At 54.3% G+C, this 21,326-nt stretch overlaps 1 protein-coding gene across 4 annotated transcripts in view; it reads left to right on the top strand.

Annotated features, from left to right (window-relative positions):
• OSBPL2 (oxysterol binding protein like 2) overlaps positions 1 to 21,326 on the top strand; it is a 40,621-nt gene that overhangs the window by 18,561 nt on the left and 734 nt on the right. For 2 of the 4 annotated variants that reach the window (XM_082858109.1, XM_082858110.1), the window contains exons 3-12: positions 2,698 to 2,842; positions 5,009 to 5,084; positions 9,473 to 9,607; positions 10,211 to 10,308; positions 12,878 to 13,060; positions 14,687 to 14,794; positions 15,520 to 15,609; positions 17,339 to 17,462; positions 19,261 to 19,389; positions 20,849 to 20,972. In XM_082858109.1, coding sequence (XP_082714235.1) covers positions 2,698 to 2,842; positions 5,009 to 5,084; positions 9,473 to 9,607; positions 10,211 to 10,308; positions 12,878 to 13,060; positions 14,687 to 14,794; positions 15,520 to 15,609; positions 17,339 to 17,462; positions 19,261 to 19,389; positions 20,849 to 20,972 — 1,212 coding nt within the window. The remainder of the gene's footprint in view (positions 1 to 2,697; positions 2,843 to 5,008; positions 5,085 to 9,472; positions 9,608 to 10,210; positions 10,309 to 12,877; positions 13,061 to 14,686; positions 14,795 to 15,519; positions 15,610 to 17,338; positions 17,463 to 19,260; positions 19,390 to 20,848; positions 20,973 to 21,326) is intronic. The other 2 variants (XM_082858111.1, XM_082858112.1) reach the window with 2 other exon arrangements.

Genomic DNA, 21,326 nt, shown 5'->3' on the forward strand with positions numbered 1-21,326 from the left:
AAAAATATGAAGTCTCCCAATGCAATGAAATACCCAGTCAGTGACTACTTCATATAGAATCGGTCTTACTTTGTGACTCTAATTTAAAAAGTGTTTAAACCCAGCAGTTATTAAATGAATGACTTCACTAGGCAATTACTGGGGCTTCCCTGGTGGCACAGTGGTTAAGAATCTGCCCGCCAATGCAGTGGACATGGGTTTGAGCCCTGGTCCGGGAAGATCCCACATGCCGCGCAGAGCAGCTAAGCCCGTGAGCCACAACTACTGAGTCCACAAGCCACAACCACTGAAGCCCATGCCCCTAGAGCCCATGCTCCACAATAAGAGAAGCCACCGCAGTGAGAAGCCCACGCACCACAACGAAGAGGAGCCCCCGCTCGCCACAGCTAGAGAAAGCCTGTGCGCAGCAATGAAGACCCAACGCAGCCAAAGTAAATAAATAAACAAATAAATTTTAAAAAGATAGGCAATTACTTCCTACAAGAATCAGTACCTTTATTTATTTTCAGTAGTTGTGGCTTTTGGGCTCAGTAGTTGCCACGTGAGGGCTCTAGAGCGCAGGCTCAGTAGTTGTGGTGCACGGTCTTAGCTTCTCCGCGGCATGTGGGATGTTCCCGGACCAGGGCTCGAACCCGTGTCTCCTGCATTGGTAGGCGGATTCTTAACCACTGTGCCACCAGGGAAGTCCAAGAATCAGTACCTTTAAATTGAAAGGTTTTAAAGTACATGAAAAATATGTACAGATTAAGGGTTGTAAAAAGTCAGACTAACCCGTCAAAGGTGGGTATCTCTGAGTGATCAGATTACAGATGATTTCGACACTCTCCTTTGCTTGTCTGTATTTTCTTTTTCTATAATAAACATGTGTTGTATATTAAAGCGTTTAAACTGTTACGTAGTGTTGGCTTCATCAGAGGCAAGACTCCAATGCGCTTGTCAGCGAGGAGCTGCTTTGTTTTCTTGGGCACACACCAGGGCTGTGATTTAAACGAACTTTCTACTTGATGCTGGCCCAGAATCTCAGCCCTGAGGGAGGTCCTCAGAGATAGGGACACCCCTGCAGGGTAACACCAGGTCCATAGGACTGAGCATCCTTAAGCAGGGACTGCTTCAGGCTAAGTTTAGACTGGGGATTAGTAGATGTTGCTTTGGGGATAGTTAGCAAAAACTAGAGGTGACAGGCTATTTCAGAAAGCATTGATTATGTAAGAGGTTCATTTTTTTAAAAATTAATTAATTTATTATTATTTTTGGCTGTGTTGGGTCTTCGTTGCTACATGTGGGCTTTCTCTAGTTGCGGCTTTCTCTAGTTGGGCTTTCTCTAGTTGCAGCCCACTCTTTGATGTGGTGCGCGGGCTTCTCATTGTGGTGGCGTCTCTTGTTGCAGAGCACGGGCTCTAGGTACGTGGGCTTCGGAAGTTGTGGCTTGCGGGCTCCAGAGCGCAGGCTCAGTAATTGTGGCGCACGGGCTTAGCTGCTCTGCAGCATGTGGGATCTTCCCGGACCAGGGCTTGGGCCCGTGTCCCCTGCATTGGCAGGCGGATTCTTAACCACTGTGCCACCAGGGAAGTCCAAGAGGTTCATTTTTAATATATCCTTTCAAATTCATTGTGTAATAAATCTCAATGCTACTATATTTTGTGCATCTGTCAATATGGAAGAATACGAAGGAAGGTTATTTTTGCGTCTTCTCAAGGAGGCTTACTAGCAGCAGGTTTGTTTATGTTTTGTGTCTGACCATAGTCACCACCTGGCCTGTCACCCTGGGCCTCGCCTTCCTCTCGGAAATGAGGGGCTGTTATGGGAGCCCTGAGCTCCTCGTGGGCTGTGCCCTCGCTGAAGTAGTCAAGGTCATCGATAGTCAGTGGTCAGGAGCTCCCCACCCCAGCTGGAGGGACTTGCCCTGGCAGCCACAGCTCCCGTCCGGGCCTGCTGTGGAGCAGAACTTGAGTATTTTCAGTGGATCGCACTGGCTGAGTCGAGAGGACACACATTTTCCTTTCCCTGTAGGCACTGGTCGCTCTGGGAGAAAGCGTTCCCGATGCAGAAGGGGCACGGGGCACAGCCCAGGGTGGTGGTACTCTTACTCGGGGGATGGGATGGGCCAGGAGACCACACGACTGTATTTCACACAAGTCCTAGTAGTTCACTTTCCCCGAGGTTTCCACGTACGTGGCGTGCCCTCTGCGTTCGCAGCCACCGTCTGCTGTTTCGGTTTCTGTTGGTTGGTTTGGTAGGTTCTGGCGGTGTGTTTGCGCGGAGCTCGGTCTTAGAAACACTGCAGCAGGTTGTGTTTCAGGACATGACGTGGAGCTTGACTGCAGCTTGTGCAGAGGAGGGAGGGGTTGCAGCCTGAGTTAGGTGAGAACACCACAGAGGTGGGCGCCCCAGGGGGTATGGTCACTGACGACAACAGGGAAAACCTGTCCTAGTGCCCAGGAGCCGCCCCCCACGTAAGGACCTGGAGAGCGTGGCGCTGGTGGCAGGGTGGTGGCGTCATGCGGGGAGCCCCCGGGAGCGGTCCTCGTGCTCCGCCTCGACCTTCGGTTCTTGGGAAGAAGCGTTCATTACTCTGGACGTGTCGGTCAGAAGCACTCTCGAGCTTCAGGTGCCTGCTTGCAGAGTGAGAATTCTTAGAGGTAGGCTTTTCCATCTTCCAAGCCCTGCAGAAGTTACCACTCTGCTTGTCTCGCACAGGCTTTGATTCTGATAACTCTTCTGGGGAATTTTCAGAGGCAAATCAGAGAGTCACTGGCGTGATTCATGTGGACACCAGCAAAAGTAATGGGATTGGAAAAGTTGGGGAGAGGCCTCCTCAAGAGAATGGAATTCAAAAGCACAGGTATGTCATCCCACACGGACGTTTTGGAGTCTCCCAGCGCGCCTGTCCTCGCCCCACATCTGCAGCGGGCCCTGAGCTGGAGGAACATCCGTCCCATGTCACCTGGGCCCTGCCCCCTGGTCAGACCCAGGGCCCTGTTCACCCAAAGACCCCGAGACCCACTGGCCCTCTGCGTGCTCCCTGGAGATCAGTGATGGTGCCTCCTCAGCGTGACCCCCGTCCGGAAGCGGACGGGTGGCCGTCCCTGCCCTGGGGCTGATGGGGGACTGAGCTCCGTGGGCGCCCTAGCGTTGGCAGGGGGCCGGGCACAGAGCCAGAGGTCGCTGGTATCAGACCCAACTGCTAGCTTCACGCAGCGCCGCCTGCGTTTGACGCGTCGACCTCTCACCCCGTGCGTGAGTTTCGGAGGGTTGTTTATTAGTGCAGCGAGACCACAGTCCATTCTCTCCCCACCAGCACTGCATTGTCATGCAAGCAGATTCTGATGACAGTGACCTAAGCCTTCACCAGCAGAAGGGGGGACGTAGGCGGGACAGCCGTGAGTCAGGCGGGTGGAGATGGCGGTCTCTGTCCACCCGGTGCTGTTTGCGCTTCGGCTCCAGGGAGCCCAGCTTCACCCCAGGTCTCTGTCCTGCGCTGGCACCCAGTGCCCACCTGGGGCCCCGGAGCTGTCAGAGCACCTCCTGCCTGCTCGTGCGGCCTGGACCTCTGCTGTCAGCGCCCCGCACCCTGTAGGCGGGAATCTGGCTCAAGCCGCCCGACGGCCCGCTCCTCCTTCCCGTCTCCAGCCCCAGGCCTGACACGCTGGCCTCCAGACGCCCTTGGGTGCCTTCACCCGCCCGCTCCTGTCACGGCCCCCTCCCACCACTGCTCCTGAATCCCCCAAGGAGGCGCCTCTCCACTGCTCCGCCCCTCCTGCTTCCTTCCAGCCGGCTCAGAGGACAGGTCTGATTGTGCGCCTTCCCGGGCAAGGCGCACGTGGCCCTGGGTGACGGGGACGGTGGCCCCTTTTCCTCTTTGAAGAGGCGGTTTGGGTCGTGAACTGTAAGGTTCTCGCTTAGGCTGAGGACCTGCACCCTGGCCTCTCTCCTGGGGCGACCCCTCCCGTGTCTGTGGTCCCAGCCTCCTGGGGTCCTCGGTGCACCTGGCCTGTCCCACGTCGGGGCCTGTGCCACGTCGGGGCCTGTGCCACGTCGGGGCCTGTGCCATGTCGGGGCTCCATGCCTTGGCTCCGGCCCTCTGCTCCACCTCCATCTCTTCAGCTCCTGCCTCCCCAGGGTCATCCTTGGACCCCTTTCCCACCGTCCACAGAGCCACGCTCCTTCCTCATGGCTCCCTCACAGCGGGGGCCCGTCCTGCCCTGGCCGCTCGGGACCCCAGACGAGAGCTGGCAGAGTGGAGCCACGTGCTAGTTGTCGGCAGCCTGGCACGTGGTGCCTCGTGAATGTCAGTTTTCTTTCCCATTTCATCTCCCGCTGCCTTGCCCTCCTCTCCCACCTGCCCCCCCGGGCCCGTGGTCCCCCGACCCAGTTCACTGTGAGCAGGGTGTCCTGTGCCCGGGCTTCGCCAGCATCGGCGGGAAGACACCTGGGGAGGAAGGTGCCTCAGGAAAGACAAGCACAGGCTTCAAAGGGGTTTAAGAGCTGGTTTCTGAAAAGGTTTTCTCTTTCTTTTTCTTTTGGCCATGCTGCGTGGCTCGCGGGATCTTAGTTCCCTGACCAGGGATCGAACCCGTACCCCCTGCACTGGGAGCGCGGAGTCCTAACCACTGGACCACCAGGGAAGCCCCCGAGGAGGTTTTCTTCATGCAGTTCCCTCTTGGGGTCCTCTGGGCTCCACCTCCGTCTGCAGCCCTGCTGCTGCTCCAGGCCGCTGGCACACGGCTGCCGGGGGACTCAGCGACCCGTCTCCCCAGCTCCGTGGAGGAAAGTCGCCTGTGTGGCCATGATTGCTTCCTAAGAGGCCCTCCAAAGATCGATGCAGAAAGCTTTCTTTGGGACTTCAGCGGCAGTCTGGTCCTTTTTTGTCTGCAGGCATGCCAGCATAGAGAAATGCTAATGCTTAGAAAGATGAAAGGAAGACATGGTCATTGTGCAGAACCATCAGTCATAAGTGACTCTCACGTTGGTTGAATAAATACATGTCACTCTGGTTACCCCTTCACAGGACGTCGTTGCCTGCTCCGATGTTTACCAGAAGTGATTTCAGCGTGTGGAGTATATTGAAGAAGTGCATTGGCTTGGTAAGTTCAGATGGACTCGTTTGAAGTGTGAATCTCACACGTTTTTAATTCCTGTGAATTTATCGCACTACTGGTAGTTTAAGAAGATGCGCTCTGCATAGTTATAAACAGCATGATGTAAAGATAGTAAAGCAGGAAAGGAACAAGTACAGGAGGGGAAAAGGTGGACAAAAGCTCAAGTATTAATACACAGTAGGACGCCCGTTCTGTAGGTTAATCTCTGGACATAAGGAGCTTCAGATGGGTTTACACTTACCTTGGTGTTTCATGATGTGCTCGTAGCCAGCTGGCTTTGGATAATCCTCATGAACTGGGGGGCTTTGGTGGGGTTCCTGGCCACTCACCAAGGGACCGAGGCTCCGTGTCCCCCAGCCCACCCACCCTGGGCTGCAGGCAGAGTAACAGGAAAGATAGTTGGATACTTAGTGTCCAGAAGCCGTGGGCCTTTCCTTTTATGGTCTTTCCTGGCTGTGAGACTCGGGGCTGGTCCTTCTCAGGAGGGGAGAGCGCTGCCTTGAGCAGGCTGCAGCGTGCTCGGCCGCGGCCACGTCTGGTCACTCATCCTCGGGCTGCGTGAGCTACAAAAAATGACTTCACTGCTTCTCGGGTGGTCTTCAGCCCAGTCTTCTAATGCATTTATTTTTGGTCATCTTTTTATCTTGAAATAACTTGAGGCTGCAGAACAGCGAGTCTTTTACCCTTCACCCAGCCTTCCGTAACGGCCGCATCTCACATGAGAGCCACAGCACTCGCTCTGGGCGTTACTGTTAACTGCAGCACGTACCTGACTGGGCTTTCTCCAGCTTTTCCACCGATGACCGTTTTTTTTTTTTTTTAATTTATTTATTTTTACTTATTTTATTTTTGGCTGTGTTGGGTCTTCGTTGCTGCACACAGGCTTTCTCTAGTTGCGGCGAGCGGTGGCTCCTCTTGTTGCAGAGCACAGGCTCTAGGTGCAAGGGCTTCAGTAGTTGTGGCGCAGGGGCTCAGTAGCTGTGGCATGATGGCTCTAGAGCGCAGGGCTTAGTTGCTCCGTGGCATGTGGGGTCTTCCTGGACCAGGGCTCGAACCCGTGTCCCCTGCATTGGCAGGCGGATTCTTAGCCACTGAGCCACCAGGGAAGTCCCCACCGATGACCTTTTATTAGAGGATGGTGTGTAGAAACCGCGACCTGGGTGCTGGATGTGCTCGTGGCTCCTGGGGTGTCACTGCTCCAGGCCTCTCAGCAGACAGAGCTGGAAAACCTAGGAGTGCACACTGAGCCCTGCTTGCTCACACACGTGTGTCTGTACACACCTGTGATCTTTTAAAGTGACGTGTTCAGGATTGTTTTCTTTTAGCACCATCCTCGCCTACGTTTTCGACTGTGTGCACAGTTCAGGTCTTCACAGAAGGGTCTATCTGGGAGTGTGATGAGCTCAGCAAGCCACTCGGTCTTGACTCTTCAGAGGTCTAAACCCAAAGCCTCTTTTCAGCAGAGTGACATCATTGCATTGCATCCCCAAGGAGCTGACCGTAGGCTGGATTCAGAGTAAGGCTGGATGTAACACTCGGGGTTGGACGTCTGCATCTTGTTGGGTCGCACTGCCCCACTTCATAGCATCCACCCGCTGTCCCCCGTGAGCTGCTCATCTCTCCGGATGTACCTCCAGGGAGGGGACACACCTCTCTTCACTGCCCATCAGCTCGGTGAAACAGCCACGGACTAGTGAACACGACAGTTCCCGACAGAGGTAGCCAGAATCTCACGAAGACCCCTGCCCGTCACCAGCCCCCACCGCTGCCAGTCAGGGCTGATCATGCGTCCTCCGCCCCGCCACCTCCCCCCTCCTCCCCTGGTATTTTGGAGCAAATTCCAAACACCTTTCCATTTGTGGACATGTCTTATATATCACTAAAGGATAAGGATTCTTTTTAAACACAACCACAATACTATTATCCTACTTTTTTTTTTTTTTTTTTTGCGATACGCGGGCCTCTCACTGTTGTGGCCTCTCCCACTGCGGAGCACAGGCTCCGGACGCGCAGGCTCAGCGGCCATGGCTCACGGGCCCAGCCGCTCCGCGGCACGTGGGATCTTCCCGGACCGGGGCACGAACCCGCGTCTCCTGCATCGGCAGGCGGACTCTCAACCACTGCGCCACCAGGGAAGCCCCCTATTATCCTACTTTTGAAAGTAACATAATTATTTAACATCATCAAATACCCACTCTGTGTTCAAATTTCCAGTTGTCTGAGCGTGACTCTCCTGTGTGTGTTTTGCAGTCTGTGTGGGACTCATCTGGGTCCTTCCACCACAAGACCTTTCTGTTGCTCTTCTTCTGAATTTAAGAACTGCTGGTGCTTGGTGCCCAGACCCATTATCTCATCAGGAGTTGCAAATTGGAGCCAGGCTGATAACGATTGCCCTTCTTTCATTACCTGGAATGTTTCTGTGATGAGAAAGTCCCCTCCTCTACTGTGAATGTGGTTTGCAGAAGACAGTCAGGATCAATGAGTGATTCTCTATCAAGGTGTTCAAATGATGTCTTTGGTTCCCTGGCAGCATAACTGGTCTAACCAACCAGCTCCCGGGGTTGGCCCTGTGCTGTGTCCAGTCACACTTGTCCGTCTCTGGCTGTAAGAGCCTCTTCAGGCTGGCCCGCGCTCCTTTACAAAAGATGCCTCTGCTCCTTCTGTACCTTTATTGTCCGGGGAGAGAGAGAGCTCAGGACCATAGCTGGGCCCGCGGGAGGCTACTGGATTGGTCTTGTTTCTAGGTCTTTTCAGGGGAGAGAGTTAGGAGCTGTGTTTTGATTTGTTTCAACGATGCTTCAAATTCCACGCGACAGGATTTATCTAACCTCTTCTGTCTTCTGTCTGTGTCTCTATTCCGCCCAGTTTTTCACGGCACAGGAGATGATGGATTTAGCGCAGCATGTAGCTTGTGACCCGCTGCTGCGCCCACACCCGCGGCGGCTCAGGAGAGCACGTCTGTGGCATTTGTTGCTCTTGCCCCGGGGGTGAATCTTCAGTCCCTGTGCTTTAGCGCCTCTGGGTGATTGTGCCGCCAGGGAGGTGGTGTGGGTTCATTTGTTTTGTTTTATTTGCGGTGTTTAGAGATGGCTTTTCTAAATTTAATTTTGGTTTAAAATTGTAAGTCCAGAGTCAAATCTCTCAGACAAGGTATATTCCAAGCGTTCAGCTTCCGTCCCCGTGCCCTCCCTGCAGTCTGGAGGTGACCATCAAAACACGTTCTGGTCCCCCTTCCCGCGTGTGAGAACGACGACTGCGTGACCTCCTCCCGTTCTTTAGATAAACGGTCGGCTCCTCTCCACCTGTTTCCGCCCCACAGTGTAGCCACGAGGGCAGAGCTGCTGCTTGTTCTTTTGGTCACCGCGCTGTGCTGCCCCATAGTTGACTCACTGTGGCCCTGTGGTTGGATGTTTGCGTTGTTTCTGGCCTTTTGTTGTGTATTTGCTGGAGGAACTGTGGGTTAGGCTCCTGCACATGGGGCCGCCGGACCAAAGGCTTGGTGGGGGGGCATGGCTGCGTCCCCTCCTCTCCGGAGGCTGCCGCATTTTGCATTCCCACCGGCAGGTGTGGGTGGCCTGGGTCCCCCCAGCCTTGCCAACAGGCGGGGGTCAGAGGGTTGGGGCTTTGCCACTTGAGTTGGGTGTGCAGTGGAATCTCCATGTGCTTTCATTTCCTGTCTCCTGACGTGAGCGAGGCCAGCATCTTTCCTGGCTTTGGGCTGGCAGCGTTTCTTTCCCTCCCCTCCCCCCATCTCCTCTTCCCTCCCCCTCCTGTCCAGCCCTGGTCCTTCCTTGACAAAGCCAGTCCTGCGCTGCTCAGCCGTGCTCCTGGGAGGGGCCTCTGCCTTCGTGAAGTGCATTGGAGCCTCCTCCCTAGATGCCGGCTCCCTCGGCGCCCGCTGCAGCATGGGTCCCCGAGCGTCTTCCTGGCCTCCCCCTGCACCGGGGGCTGCACACTTGCTCTGCCTGCACGGTACCTGAGAGCCGGCTGCGTTAGGGGGTCTCACTTGCCAGGCCGAGGAGTTTCCAAGTCACCCTGGGGTGACGGGTTGGAACGATGCTTTGGGACCATGGAGCTGGCGGTGGCATGAGGAGCACACAGGAGCAGGGTCGTCACTGGAGCTGGCGGCCTGGGGGTGCCTGCAGGCTCGTGTGCCGTGAGCGGGGGCGGGCACAGTGCCCACGGGCATGTGTGCAGGTGGCTGTCTCCCAGGCCAGGCTCCCCGCAGGGCCTCTCCAGTCTCATCCCGCGCAGGCAGCCGCGGCTGCAGGCTGATGCTCGGAGCAGGGGCGGGTGCGGGGGCAGTGGTGTCTGGGCAAAGCCGCCGGTAGCGGTAGCGGTAGCGGTAACGGGTCCTCACCGGCTCCCCCTAGGAGCTGTCCAAGATCACGATGCCCATCGCCTTCAACGAGCCTCTGAGTTTCCTGCAACGGATCACGGAGTATATGGAGCACGTGTACCTCATCCACAAAGCCTCCTGCCAGCCCCAGCCCCTGGAAAGGATGCAGGTGGGCGGCGGGCTCCTCTCGGGGGGAGGGCCAGGCTGGGTGCGGACCGTAGCTTTTAATGAACGTGACGCCATCAGCTTGGCCATGTGGTGGCAGGGACCCAGGCACCTCAGCAGTGGGACACCTGGGAGAAGGGCCAGTGCAGCTTGCACGGATGTTGGGGTGCTGTCCTGCCCCAAGGCCAAGGCGTTTGTCGTGGGCACGTTCCACGCGGGCGTGGTCTCGGCTGCCTGGTGGTCGGGGCTGCAGGGCTGCAGCGGGTAGTGGCACCGGCACTCGGCTCCTCTTGGGCCCTTTCAGCACCATCACCCCACGTGAGTGTGTGTGTGTGTGTGCGCGTGTGTGTGCACGAGTGTGTGTGATGGACAGGGCCTGCGAGGTAGGCCCGGGCTGGGGGTGGAAGGCGGCAGAGTTCCTGCTTTCCGTGGCTGTGAGGAAGTGGTGGGTGATAAGCAGCATTTCCCCGGAAGTTCTGCGGTTTCAAACGTGTTACAAGTGGGAGACTGAAAAGGCACCCGGGAGCGAGCCAGCGGGGCGCCCTCACCGCCCTGGCTCCCACACCTGATGGACAGCCGCCCCTCACCAGCCTGTGGTTGTTTCCAGTCTGTAGCGGCCTTTGCGGTTTCGGCTGTGGCTTCCCAGTGGGAGAGGACCGGCAAGCCGTTCAATCCGCTCCTGGGGGAAACGTACGAGTTAACCAGGTAAGGGGACAGGCCCTCGTGACCGTCTCGTGCGTGAGGTGCTTCTGGCGACGGACAGGGGGGTTCCTTGTCCAGCATGGATTTCTCCAGGCCGATTGAATTGAGGGGTTTACTGCAGGTGGGAAGGTGGTGCACGTACGAGAGCTGTTGTGTTAATGACATAACAGAAGCCTGGTGCAAAAACCGGGTTGAAAACGGAAGAGCGCGTTAGGTTCAGGAACGGAGAGGGGGTGCCGGGAGCGTGCAGTGCAGGGTGTCGGATTGCTAGGTGCTCGTGTTTGAGCGTTCCTGCGAGGTGTGGTTTAAATTGCAGCATCTGTATAAAACCAGTGGCGTGTTATGTGACCGATGCATCTTGGATTCAAAGAACCACACACTTCTGGGTCTTGGGTCCTTTATTGCATATGTGTTATTAATGGTTGAGTTTTTCCAATGGAGAGTAAATGGTGGTGGGATTTGGGGATGTTGGACAGCTTAGAATGGGCACTCTTCAGGTTTGTAGAGTGTAAGCGAGTGGGTGGGGGTGTGTGTATCTGCACTGGTTTCCGACCATCTGGGGAGGAATTGTCATCTTAGTGATGCGGGCGGCTTGCACACACCTGCCCACACGTCACTTCCCAGGTTGGGAAAGCAACATTCATGTCAGTTTCAAATTCCACTGTTTCTGGCTTGTCCTGGATGGCTCAGCAGCGACCCCTTCTCCACATGCTGCTAGAGTGGGAATTCCCACTGGGTTTTCAGTGTGGCTTAGAGGTCGGCTGGCACTGAGCGGTGGAGAAGCCGTTCTCCACATCTCAGTGCCCTTGAGAAAGCTGGACGAGTTGGGAGAAAGCGTGGTGTGTGCTGCTGGGGCGCTTTGTAAATGACAGGGGTTCCGCACGTGACCTTGGGCTGTGGCATCTCACAGCAAGCGGGGCCATAAGGCACAGCCCTTTCCTTTTAGAAGCGAGGAAGCTGAGACCCAGGCAAGGGAAAGGCTTGCCCCGAGGGTCACTCTTAAGGGGACACTTTTGTCTTGAATTCATGTAGAGTTTCCTCCTTTCTTAGATGTTTCTCTCGAGCAAAGGCTTCCTCCCTCCGGTTAGTTTGCTTAGTCCAGGGTTCGGGATTCTGACCTTATGTAGCGGTCAGATCAGTATTAGCATTTTTGTTTATTAAAAGCATCATCGAACTATCTGAAAAGAAAAATCAAAGCGTGATATGATAAAAGTTGCAGACAAAGGAAAGTAAGCAGATGGATTAAAAGCGTACGAACCCCCCAAGATGCTGGATACAGAGTGACACCCCTCATTGTTCATCTTTTTTTTTTTTTTTTTTGCGATACGCGGGCCTCCCACTGCTGCGGCCTCTCCCGTTGTGGAGCACAGGCTCCGGACGCGCAGGCCCAGCGGCCATGGCTCACGGGCCCAGCCGCTCCGCGGCATGTGGGATCTTCCCGGACCGGGGCACGAACCCGTGTCCCCTGCATCGGCAGGCGGACTCTCAACCGCTGCGCCACCAGGGAAGCCCTGTTCATCTTTTTCATGAACGTAGTTCAGGGGTTGAACTATAGTTTCACAGGCTGATGGGAAACACTGACATTCTCTCTTAACTGTGTGTTGGGCCTTAACTTCTAGGTCATGTTTACGGTGTCTGCCGCATGCCACACGTGTGAGACGGAGCCGTCTTCCTGTTTGGGGGACAACATAACTAAGCCTGGCCATTCACCAGTGTCTTCTCATCCTTAGAGATTGCTCCTGGATAACTAAAAATAACACTTTCTTTTCTTAGACAAGTATTCATTTTGTAAATTACATACCTTGGTAGGCAACCTTTTTAAAATCTAATTTTTCAACTTTCCTTCCTTTGTAATGATTGGAAATTCTGATTCCAGTTAAGTTAGTAATTATGTGGTTGCGCTTTTATAATTGTTAATGACTACAGCTGTAGGTGTATTCAGGGTTCTGGAACAATTAAAAACTGACATTTTTATTGAAAAAGAGAGTGTACTAAAAATCCTATTTCCTGGCCAGGAATATCTTGGGGCATAGGACATTTCATCACAGAAATGCCAGGAGCCTTGAAAGGAGGCTGGAAAGTCCTACTCTGGGTTTACTGGGCAGTGGGCATCCCTCGAGGACTAAGGTGACAGTTTGCTGTCAGTTCTCTGAGTTCACTGGTTCTGAGAGCTCCTTGTGCACCTGCGTGCAGGGCGGGAGGCCTCTCTGCACTGTCGCTTGTTCTGCGTGGTACTGACTTTGGCCCTGGAGGCACAGCGCGTGTGCGTGTGCTGTGTGTGTGCATGTGCTCTGCGTGTGCTCTGCGTGTGGTCAGTGTTAGGCCAAGTGTGATGTCAGGGAGCCGTGTCGGATATTTCTGCCACGTGTGACAGCACGCGTGGTCCCCTTATCCCAGCGCCCCTTCCAGACGTGGAGGCCGGGTGGCCATGCGGTCCTGCAGCGCCACAAGCGCTGAGCTGCAGGCCCGCTGAGAGCGGGTTGGGCTGACCTTTCTGGGCTTTGTTGTCACTGATGAGGCCCTTTGACTGTCCCTCCTGCCCCCTCCTTTCTTTTCCTTGTTTCGTTCCCAGGGAAGACTTAGGGTTCAGATTCATATCCGAGCAGGTCAGCCACCACCCCCCCATCAGTGCATTTTACTCGGAGGGCCTCCATCAGGACTTCCTGTTTCACGGCTCCATCTACCCGAAGCTCAAGTTCTGGGGGAAGAGCGTGGAGGCGGAGCCGCGTGGCACCATCACGCTGGAGCTTCTCAAGTGAGTAGGCGGCCGTGCATCCAAAGGGAAATCCGTTTCCATTTAGGACGAAGACGTCCTTCTGGTGGAGGGATCCTGCGTGTTCTGCGGGCAGGGAGCCTTTCCAGCGGCAGGGACTTGCTCTAGGGAGGCTGGAGACCTCGTCGGGCTGGCTGTTCCTGGGGGTCCTCCTCACATTTGACCGTGTTGGGTCCCGTCTTCTCTCCCCTGATCTCTGCGGTTTGGTCCCTGTTCGTGGTCATCACCTCCTGCTGCGTGACAGCCCCAGCTCAGCAGTGTGAAACGGCACTGTCCTCCCCCGGTGTCCGGGGGCTGGAGGGCAGGGGCATCGTGGGTGGCTCTGCCGGGGTTCTGTGCGGGCGCAGCGGGAGGCCTCCTGGAGACAGGTGGGAGGAGCCTCTGCTCCCGCGTTCAGTGTGCCGGCAGCTGGCAGGGGCCCTCGCTTCCTTGCCACCCTCTGCTCTGTACGGCTGTGCAGACGAGGCACTGGCATCCCCCAGAGCTGGGGCCCGGGGTGGTGGGCAGACCACCACCGGGACAGAACCTGCAGTGTCTTCTGTGACCTGACCTCAGAAGTGAACACAGCCCTATGTGCACGTGCTGCTGGCCACGCAGACCAGCCGTGGTTGAGTGTGCAGGGTGGGAGGCTGGGCTTGACCACCAGGAGGTGAGAAGGAAGGGGCCGTCTTCCAGGACGCCCGAGCACTGTTAAATCTAAATCTAAACGCGCCCAATCCGATGGTGATCAAAGACCCTCAAAGCAGAAACTGAGTCTCTAGCAACCGCCTGGCGCTGCAGACCCATCGTGGGCGGTCCAGGAAGAGGGGCGCAGCCGGCTCCCTGGGGTGTGAGCCTCGCTAACCGTAGCCCCCATGGGAAGCTTCTGATGTCATTGCACTTCCTGTGGCCCCGCCGGGCTGGAGGAGCGTGGTCTTCCCAGTACCCACCCCCCAACCCCTGCACCTCGGGGCAGATGAGGTCACCCAGGCACGGTGAGGGCGGCCCCTTCCTGGGGAGGGTGCCTGTGCTGTCTGTCCTGAGCTCTTGGCTTTCTCGGGTGAGGCACGGGGAAGTGAAAGGTCACAAACCTTGTCAATTAACACCTTTGGGTTCCTGGGAAATTCAAGGAATTCCAAATATTCATCACGAAATGCTTGTGCTTTGAGCTGGCTTTTGCCCTGAATTGTGGCTCTTTGAGGCAGCCTCCCTTGAGACACATGTCTGGCCACATCTGCTCAGCACCCGTTTGTGGGGTCCACACGCAGGTCCCCAAATGGCCAGGGCCATGCGCTGGGGACCTCGCGGTTCCTGCAGGCTGGGGTGGAGGGGCTGTGCTGTTGAGGGCTTCACAGGAAACCTCTTGCCTTTGTCTCAGCCTTTTCTTGCTTATTAACTTGTCCTGACATTTAAGTAGAAAGCTTTTTTGCTGCTACAAAGGAGAGAAGAAGGACATTTCAAACGAATGCTAAAGAAGTTGCCCCTGTTCAGGGAGTTCAAAGCGGTATTCTGTTCTTCTGCAGGTTTTAAGTCAATTACGGTTTGATTCTGTCTGGTATTTTGCTTTTGAGGTCGCACAGCGTCTTTGCTTCGCTGGCCTCTGACTTGCTGTTCTCTGGCGTCTTTCAGACATAATGAAGCCTACACGTGGACCAACCCTACCTGCTGTGTCCACAACGTGATTATCGGGAAACTCTGGATAGAGCAGTACGGGACGGTGGAGATTGTAAACCACAGGTAATGGCCCCCGACAGTCGTGCAGCGGTCAAAGCCAGGGTGGCGGTGCAGCACCCAGAGCACCAGCTGGCACTCAGCCCGTGGTTGCACGCTGCTGTCAGCTTCTCCGGGCCCCTCCCTGGTCCCCCATGCCCCTCGGCCTCCAGATGGGCCTCACTGGCTGGGAGGCCCCCACGTGGTGGTGGTTGGATCTGATTCTGGTTGGCACTGAACGAAGTCATCATTACTGCTCTGTGTTGATATTTCTTTGTTTTTAGTCACAATAGTGAATTTATTTTGAAATTTTAAACTGCACTGAAGAATGGTGTGATTCCCTGATGAAAGTAGAGCGACCGTTCTCAAGTCTTGTCCACTGTCCAGTCTGTCAGACCTTATATCTTGTCCACTGTCCAGTCTGTCAGACTTGTTCCTGGAGGTTCATGGCTGGTTGGCTTCGTTATGTCTATTAAGATGTAATTTACATGTCATAAAATCCACCAGGAAAAGTGGACGCTTACATGGTTTTTAGTAAATCTACTGAGTTGTGCAACCATCGGCACAAGGAAGTGCTCGAAGCTTTCCATCCCCCGGAAAGACCCCTGTGCTGTCCACTGGTCCTGATGCTGCCCTGCCCTGGGCAGCCTCCGTCTGCCCACTCTCTCCCACCCTCCCTCCCTCTTTTCTCTCTCTCTCTTTCCTGGATGTTTCATGTCTACAACAGAAGCCTGTGTTTGTTTTCCCTGCAGAACTGGAGATAAGTGTGTGCTTCACTTTAAACCGTGTGGATTGTTTGGAAAAGAACTTCACAAAGTGGAAGGGTACATTCAAGACAAAAAGTAGGTCCGCGTGTGGGTTGGGCCACAGGGTGCCTGGACGGCGTGTGTGTCTCTGCAAAAGACATAGTTGTGCCGGTGACATCTGCCGGGGAGGACGAGTTATGACTCTTTCTCGTTGAGAAAAAGCATTTCATTACTGAGCACAGAAGGAGATAATGATGAATTTTAAGTGCACCGTTCAGGGTGGTGACTGATGGAGCCCAGCTTCCCCTTCTTTGAGGGTAAAAGATCTGGCTCTGTTTTCTTTTGATAAAATGGATGTGAGAAAGTTCAGCATTTTCACTGAGAGATAAAACTGCAGTTGTGCAAACAGGACTGAGATTTTAGAATTTGACCATGTGTTTCCTTCCCTCTCCTGGCGTCCGTAATGGTTGTCAGGCAAAACCCAAACCCGAGCTCGTGAGCATCGTTCTCATGTGACTCGTTCATTCCAATTTGGAAATTTGGGACTTTTAAAGTTTTTGTGAGCAGAGAAATGGCCACTAGTAATTTTAACAAATTGGGGGGGGGGTCCCCCACGTTATGTGTTGGGTCTCAATTTCTCTCTCTCTCTTTTTTTTTCAATAAGTAACTTGGGCTGTATAACAGCCATAAGATTCCTTCCAGCTCCTGAAATACACACATTTTCGAGTAGAAAGAAGTTTCCAGTGTAAAGCAGTGGGTGCTTTTGTTCCATCCCACTCTACTGGGTACCAGAAATCACCTGTTCTAATTCCTTAAAATACCTTTAGACGTAAGACTCTGACCACTTCGCCCCTTGAAGTAAGCTAGGACCTGGTGTGTGGACTTCACGGGGCAGCATTCCTGTTAGTGGGAATAGCACTGACCCGCCCTGTGGTCAGCGTATCCACAGAAGCAGGCTGCGGGAGCAGACGCCCACCGGCACTCAGTGAGCCATGCCAGTCCTGTTCTGAGTTTCTGGTTTTCTGCCCTACATTCGATGCTCTTTCCTAATGCTACGTCTCTTGGAGACAGAGAGTGTCTGCCAGGCTCTCTGCCGAGTGAGGTCTGGCCACGTGTCCCTGCCTGCTGGCCCTCCCAGCACATCCCGTGGCGGGCGGGGCAGCCTTTCCAGGGAGCGCGTGGCCAACTGTATGCTCTCCCCCGAGGGAGACGTGAGAAAGAAAAACAAGGGCCCAACACGGTTGGCGCTGTTCCTTTGGAATCAGGCAGAGAGCTCTGGTGGCTGATCTGGAAAGATCTGTCGAGGTTATTACGAAATGAAAGATGTGGGCAGACAGTGATGGGGTATCTGACTTGAGGTTACAAAGATAAAGCAGAGACCACATCAGCTGAACGTGGGGAGGGTTGTTTATGTGGTTTATAGAAAAAGGGCTGCAGGACACACGGTACATAAAAATGTAATGTATTTCAAAAATAACAATCGGGCGCGTAGGGTGTTAAATGTAATAACGTCGAACGCTTGTTCTCACATCATCTCATCTCCTGCGGCCTGTCTTTCGCCCTTCAGGCTTTTGTACCTTCATTTTCTCTTTTCTGCTTTTGTGAAGGAATGTGAATAGTTAGTCTCAAAAGCCACGAGTAAGAGATGCTAAAATGAAACTTTTCATCTTTGCATTTACACCCAGCAACATCCCTAAAATTTATAAGAAGACATGCCAGAACGAGAATTTATTCCATGGTCACAGTTAAGGTGCTGCACGTTTAGATGAACGGTTTATAATTGTTAACTGGTAACTTGGTTTTAAAAAATTCCGTTTGACTACAGCAAAAAGAAGCTCTTTATGATCTATGGCAAATGGACGGAGTGTTTGTGGGGCCTGGACCCCGCTGCGTACGAGTCCTTCAAGAAGCAGGAGAGGAGAACCGATCCCCTGCGGAAGACAAAGCTGGTGAGCGGCTCCGTGCGGCGTCCCCCGCGGGGGTGGGGGGGGTGGGAGGGGTGGAGCCTGGCCGGGCCTGCCGCTTGCGGGGGACACAGCGCCTTTGTGGCCCCGGCTGCAGAGGGTGAATCACAGAACCTGTCTCTCAAGCAAAGCTGCTTGTCTTCTGATTCTGGACGGGGGCGGAGTCCACCTGTGTCCCAGTTGTGCCTCTACCCGCCCGAGCCTGGCGGAAGCAGAGGACACCTCCATTTTCCTCTGGATACTTCTCTCTTTTTGTGGCCACACTGCGAGGCACGTGGGATCTAGTTCCCCGACCAGGGATCGAACCCGGGCCCCTGCAGTGGGAGCACAGGGTCTTAGACCACTGGACCGCCAGGGAAGTCCCTCTTCTGGATACTTCTTCGTAAACCTCCTGTTTCCCTGCACCTTGTGAGCTTAGACCCATTAAACGAGCAAGTGGATGTCACTTCTGCGTTTCTAGTTCTGAGTACCAGGTAACATACCCAACGTTTGGAAAGTTTTCACAAGGATACTTTCCCCTTGGAACTTTGGAATACTGATTTTCTTTTTTTATAATTTATTTATTTTTGCTGTGTTGGGTCTTCGTTTCTGTGCGAGGGCTTTCTCTAGTTGCGGCAAGCGGGGGCCACTCTTCATTGCGGTGTGCGGGCCTCTCACTATCGCGGCCTCTCTTGTTGTGGAGCACAGGCTCCAGACGCGCAGGCTCAGTAGTTGTGGCGCACAGGCCTAGTTGCTCCGCGGCATGTGGGATCTTCCCGGACCAGGGCTCGAACCCGTGTCCCCTGCATTGGCAGGCAGATTCTCAACCACTGTGCCACCAGGGAAGCCCTGGAATACAGATTTTCTTAAGACTAGTTCTTCTTGAGCTTAAAACTAGAAGTGATAGTTCAAAAGAGGTGTCACATTTTTCTAGATGATAAATTAGACTGTACCAAACCCGAGGTGTTCATAACAAAATGTTCAGCTGCCACTGCGATCGATAGTGCTTTTTGTTTGTTTGCTTGGCCATGCCACGTGGCATGTGGCATGTGGGATCTTAGTTCCCTGACCAGGGATTGAACCTGTGCCCCTGCAGTGGAAGCGCAGAGTCTTAACCGCTAGACTGCCAGGGAAGTCTCCTGTTAGTGTTTTTTATATTGTGATATTTCATGGGTGCTATTAGACATCGTTTCTAATAATGCTCTTTTAAACTAAAAAAAAAAAAGTAAAGTTCCATTTAAAGACCATACAGTGGAATGTTCACTCCACTTAGTGGTGTGTTTTAACGCGTCAGCTTGGCTTTGTCGCCCCTTAGGGAGCCTCGCAAGGAGGGAGCGTTTTGTGGGTACTTGTCACTGAGCTGTGTCTTTATTTAGCTTCGGGCACCAAAGCACATAGCCTGCGGGTGGCGAGGCCTCCAAGGCTGTGCTTCTCGCGGTTTAAGTGTCTCGCTTCACAGCTGCCTGAATAACCACCCTGTTCTTCCCGTTCGTCCCGTTGATTTTGAGAAAGAAGTAGCAGTTGCACCTTTTTATTGAGACGTGATCCCCAGTCTAGAAACGCTAAAACACTCTGAAATCACCAAGTGCAAACCCCGTCTCAACTGAGCAGAAGCGCAGCTCGTGGGGGAATAACCCTCTGGGAGAGGCATCCTCAGCTTCCTTAGGAGGTGCTGCCCCGTCCAGTCACACCCAGAAGGCTGTGCGGGCACCCCCCACAAGGAGGGCGGTGCCTGGCTGCTGTCTCGGGGGCTCTGGGCGGGGCTGGAGGGGCTCTGGGAGCACCGAGATGCTGTGTCTTTCAGGACGACTGCCCCGAGAAGGCCGACGGTGATGTGGTGGACGCCGTGCCGGAGGCTCAGGAGACGGTGCAGGTCATTCCGGGCAGCAAGCTACTCTGGAGGGTCAACACCCGGCCCCCCAACTCTGCCCAGGTCCGCGCCCCCCGCCCCAGCCAGGCCCCCCAGCTGTCCACCGTCACCCGAGGGACTCCCTGCCCTCCAAGCCCTGACCCCGACACATCAGCACTCTGTGCACACATCACAGTACCCGGGTTACACTGCGAGCCCTCAGAGCCTATACCGGCTGCGTCTTACCAGAAGGGTTTCCAAACCCGTTTCGAGAGATTATTTTTCTGACTCGTCAGTTTAGGTGCTTAAATGCATTTTGATGTTTGTTTTTGAAAATTGCGCTTATGATTTGCATTACATATAATAAATTTATTAAATGTAATGCGAAATTATAAGTACAATTATAATTAAACATAATTTAATTATAATAAATATAATAAATTTATTATATTTACAGTAATGTATACTATGTAAAAATAATTACATGGTAACTATAACACATGTAATAAATTATATTTTATTTTAATATATTATCAGTTATATGTTAGTTATATATAAAGTACATACACAACATGCTCTAAGATTTTTTATTGTGTTGTCACATCCTATAAGCAAAGCACAGCAGGTGCAAAGTAAAGGAAACAACAGAACATTCGTCAGTCAGTACGTTACCTCAGCACAGCCACTGTTATCATTTTAGTGGAGTACAAGCTAGTCAGTACGTTACCTCAGCACAGCCACTGGTATAATTTTAGTGGAGTACAAGCTAGTATAAAGTAATAGCAGAAAAAGCTCATGTTTAAAAATAACACTCATCCCTTTGGTTCAGTGAGCATCTACTGAGTCGGTGCGGGTGGGCCCAGGTCACCGGGAGCAGAGCCCAAGGACAGGGCAGGAGAGGACCCCGCCCACACAGCAGAGCCACCGGCCTGATGGGCTGGGGGCGGGCCTCCTGGGCCCTGGCGACCTGGAGCAGGACCTGGGGGAGGCGGGGGTGGGGGGGCGTGGCCATCCAGCTGCTTTCTGGCAGAGGAGCGGCTGGGCCCGAGCCCCACTGCTCCTGTGAGTGATGTGGGGTTGTTTGGGCAGCGAGGGGACCAGGTGGGCCCCTCTGGCCACTTGTGGAGATAGACTTCAGGGGCCAGAGCGGGAGGGAGGCCAGGTGGGAGGCGGGTCCCCAGGTCTGGGCTGTCGGGAGGCAGAGGCTGGGGGGCCGTGGGCGCAGCAGCCCCCCCCGCCCCCGGAGGAGCTGAGCCGGAGACTCCTGTCCAGCCCCCAGGATGTGAGAAAGCAGATGTGCGGGTGGGACGTCAGGGTGAGGGCCTGGGTGCCCCGCATGGGGGCGGAGGGGAGGGGCCCCAGGCGAGTGCGTGTCAGGGCAGGGAAGGAGCCCCGGCCCCGGTGACCTTGACAGCAGTGTCTCCAGGGAGCCGGTGACACTTGGCCGCTCTGAAGGGGTTTAGAGTGTCGGTGGCCTCCGACTGTGAAGAGTGCACAGAGAAGAGTGCCATTTATAGTAATGATTCTGTGCCTGCTCCTCCAGATGTATAATTTCACGAGCTTCACGGTTAGCCTCAATGAACTGGAGACGGGCATGGAGAAGATCCTGGCGCCCACCGACTGCCGGCTGCGCCCTGACATCCGAGGCATGGAGAACGGCAACATGGGTGCGTGGCCCTGGCTGAGTGGGCGGGCGCTGGAAGGGAACTTCACGTCTTGTAGATCGTGCTTCTCAAACCGCCTGTGGGGAAAGAGTTAAAAAATGTCCAGTTTGCTGCGGCCCAGTTCTTCCCTAAATAAACTAAGACTGGATTACTAGGAAACTAAATGAAAAGAATCCATGCAAAGTGCAAGCACCCTGTCTTCTTACTAGGTTCCACAGACAGTAAGATTACACTTCAGAAGCTGCACACATTGTTACTTAAAAGTCGCTTGGCTGGAGGGCCCCCCCCCACATGCCCGCCCAGGCCCGAGGCCCCTCTGCCTGCCAGGCTGGGCCGCACTGGGGTCTGCGCTGGCGT

Source organism: Leucopleurus acutus (assembly GCF_964270905.1).
Source record: "Leucopleurus acutus genome assembly, chromosome: 16".
Lineage (NCBI taxonomy): Eukaryota > Metazoa > Chordata > Mammalia > Artiodactyla > Delphinidae > Leucopleurus > Leucopleurus acutus.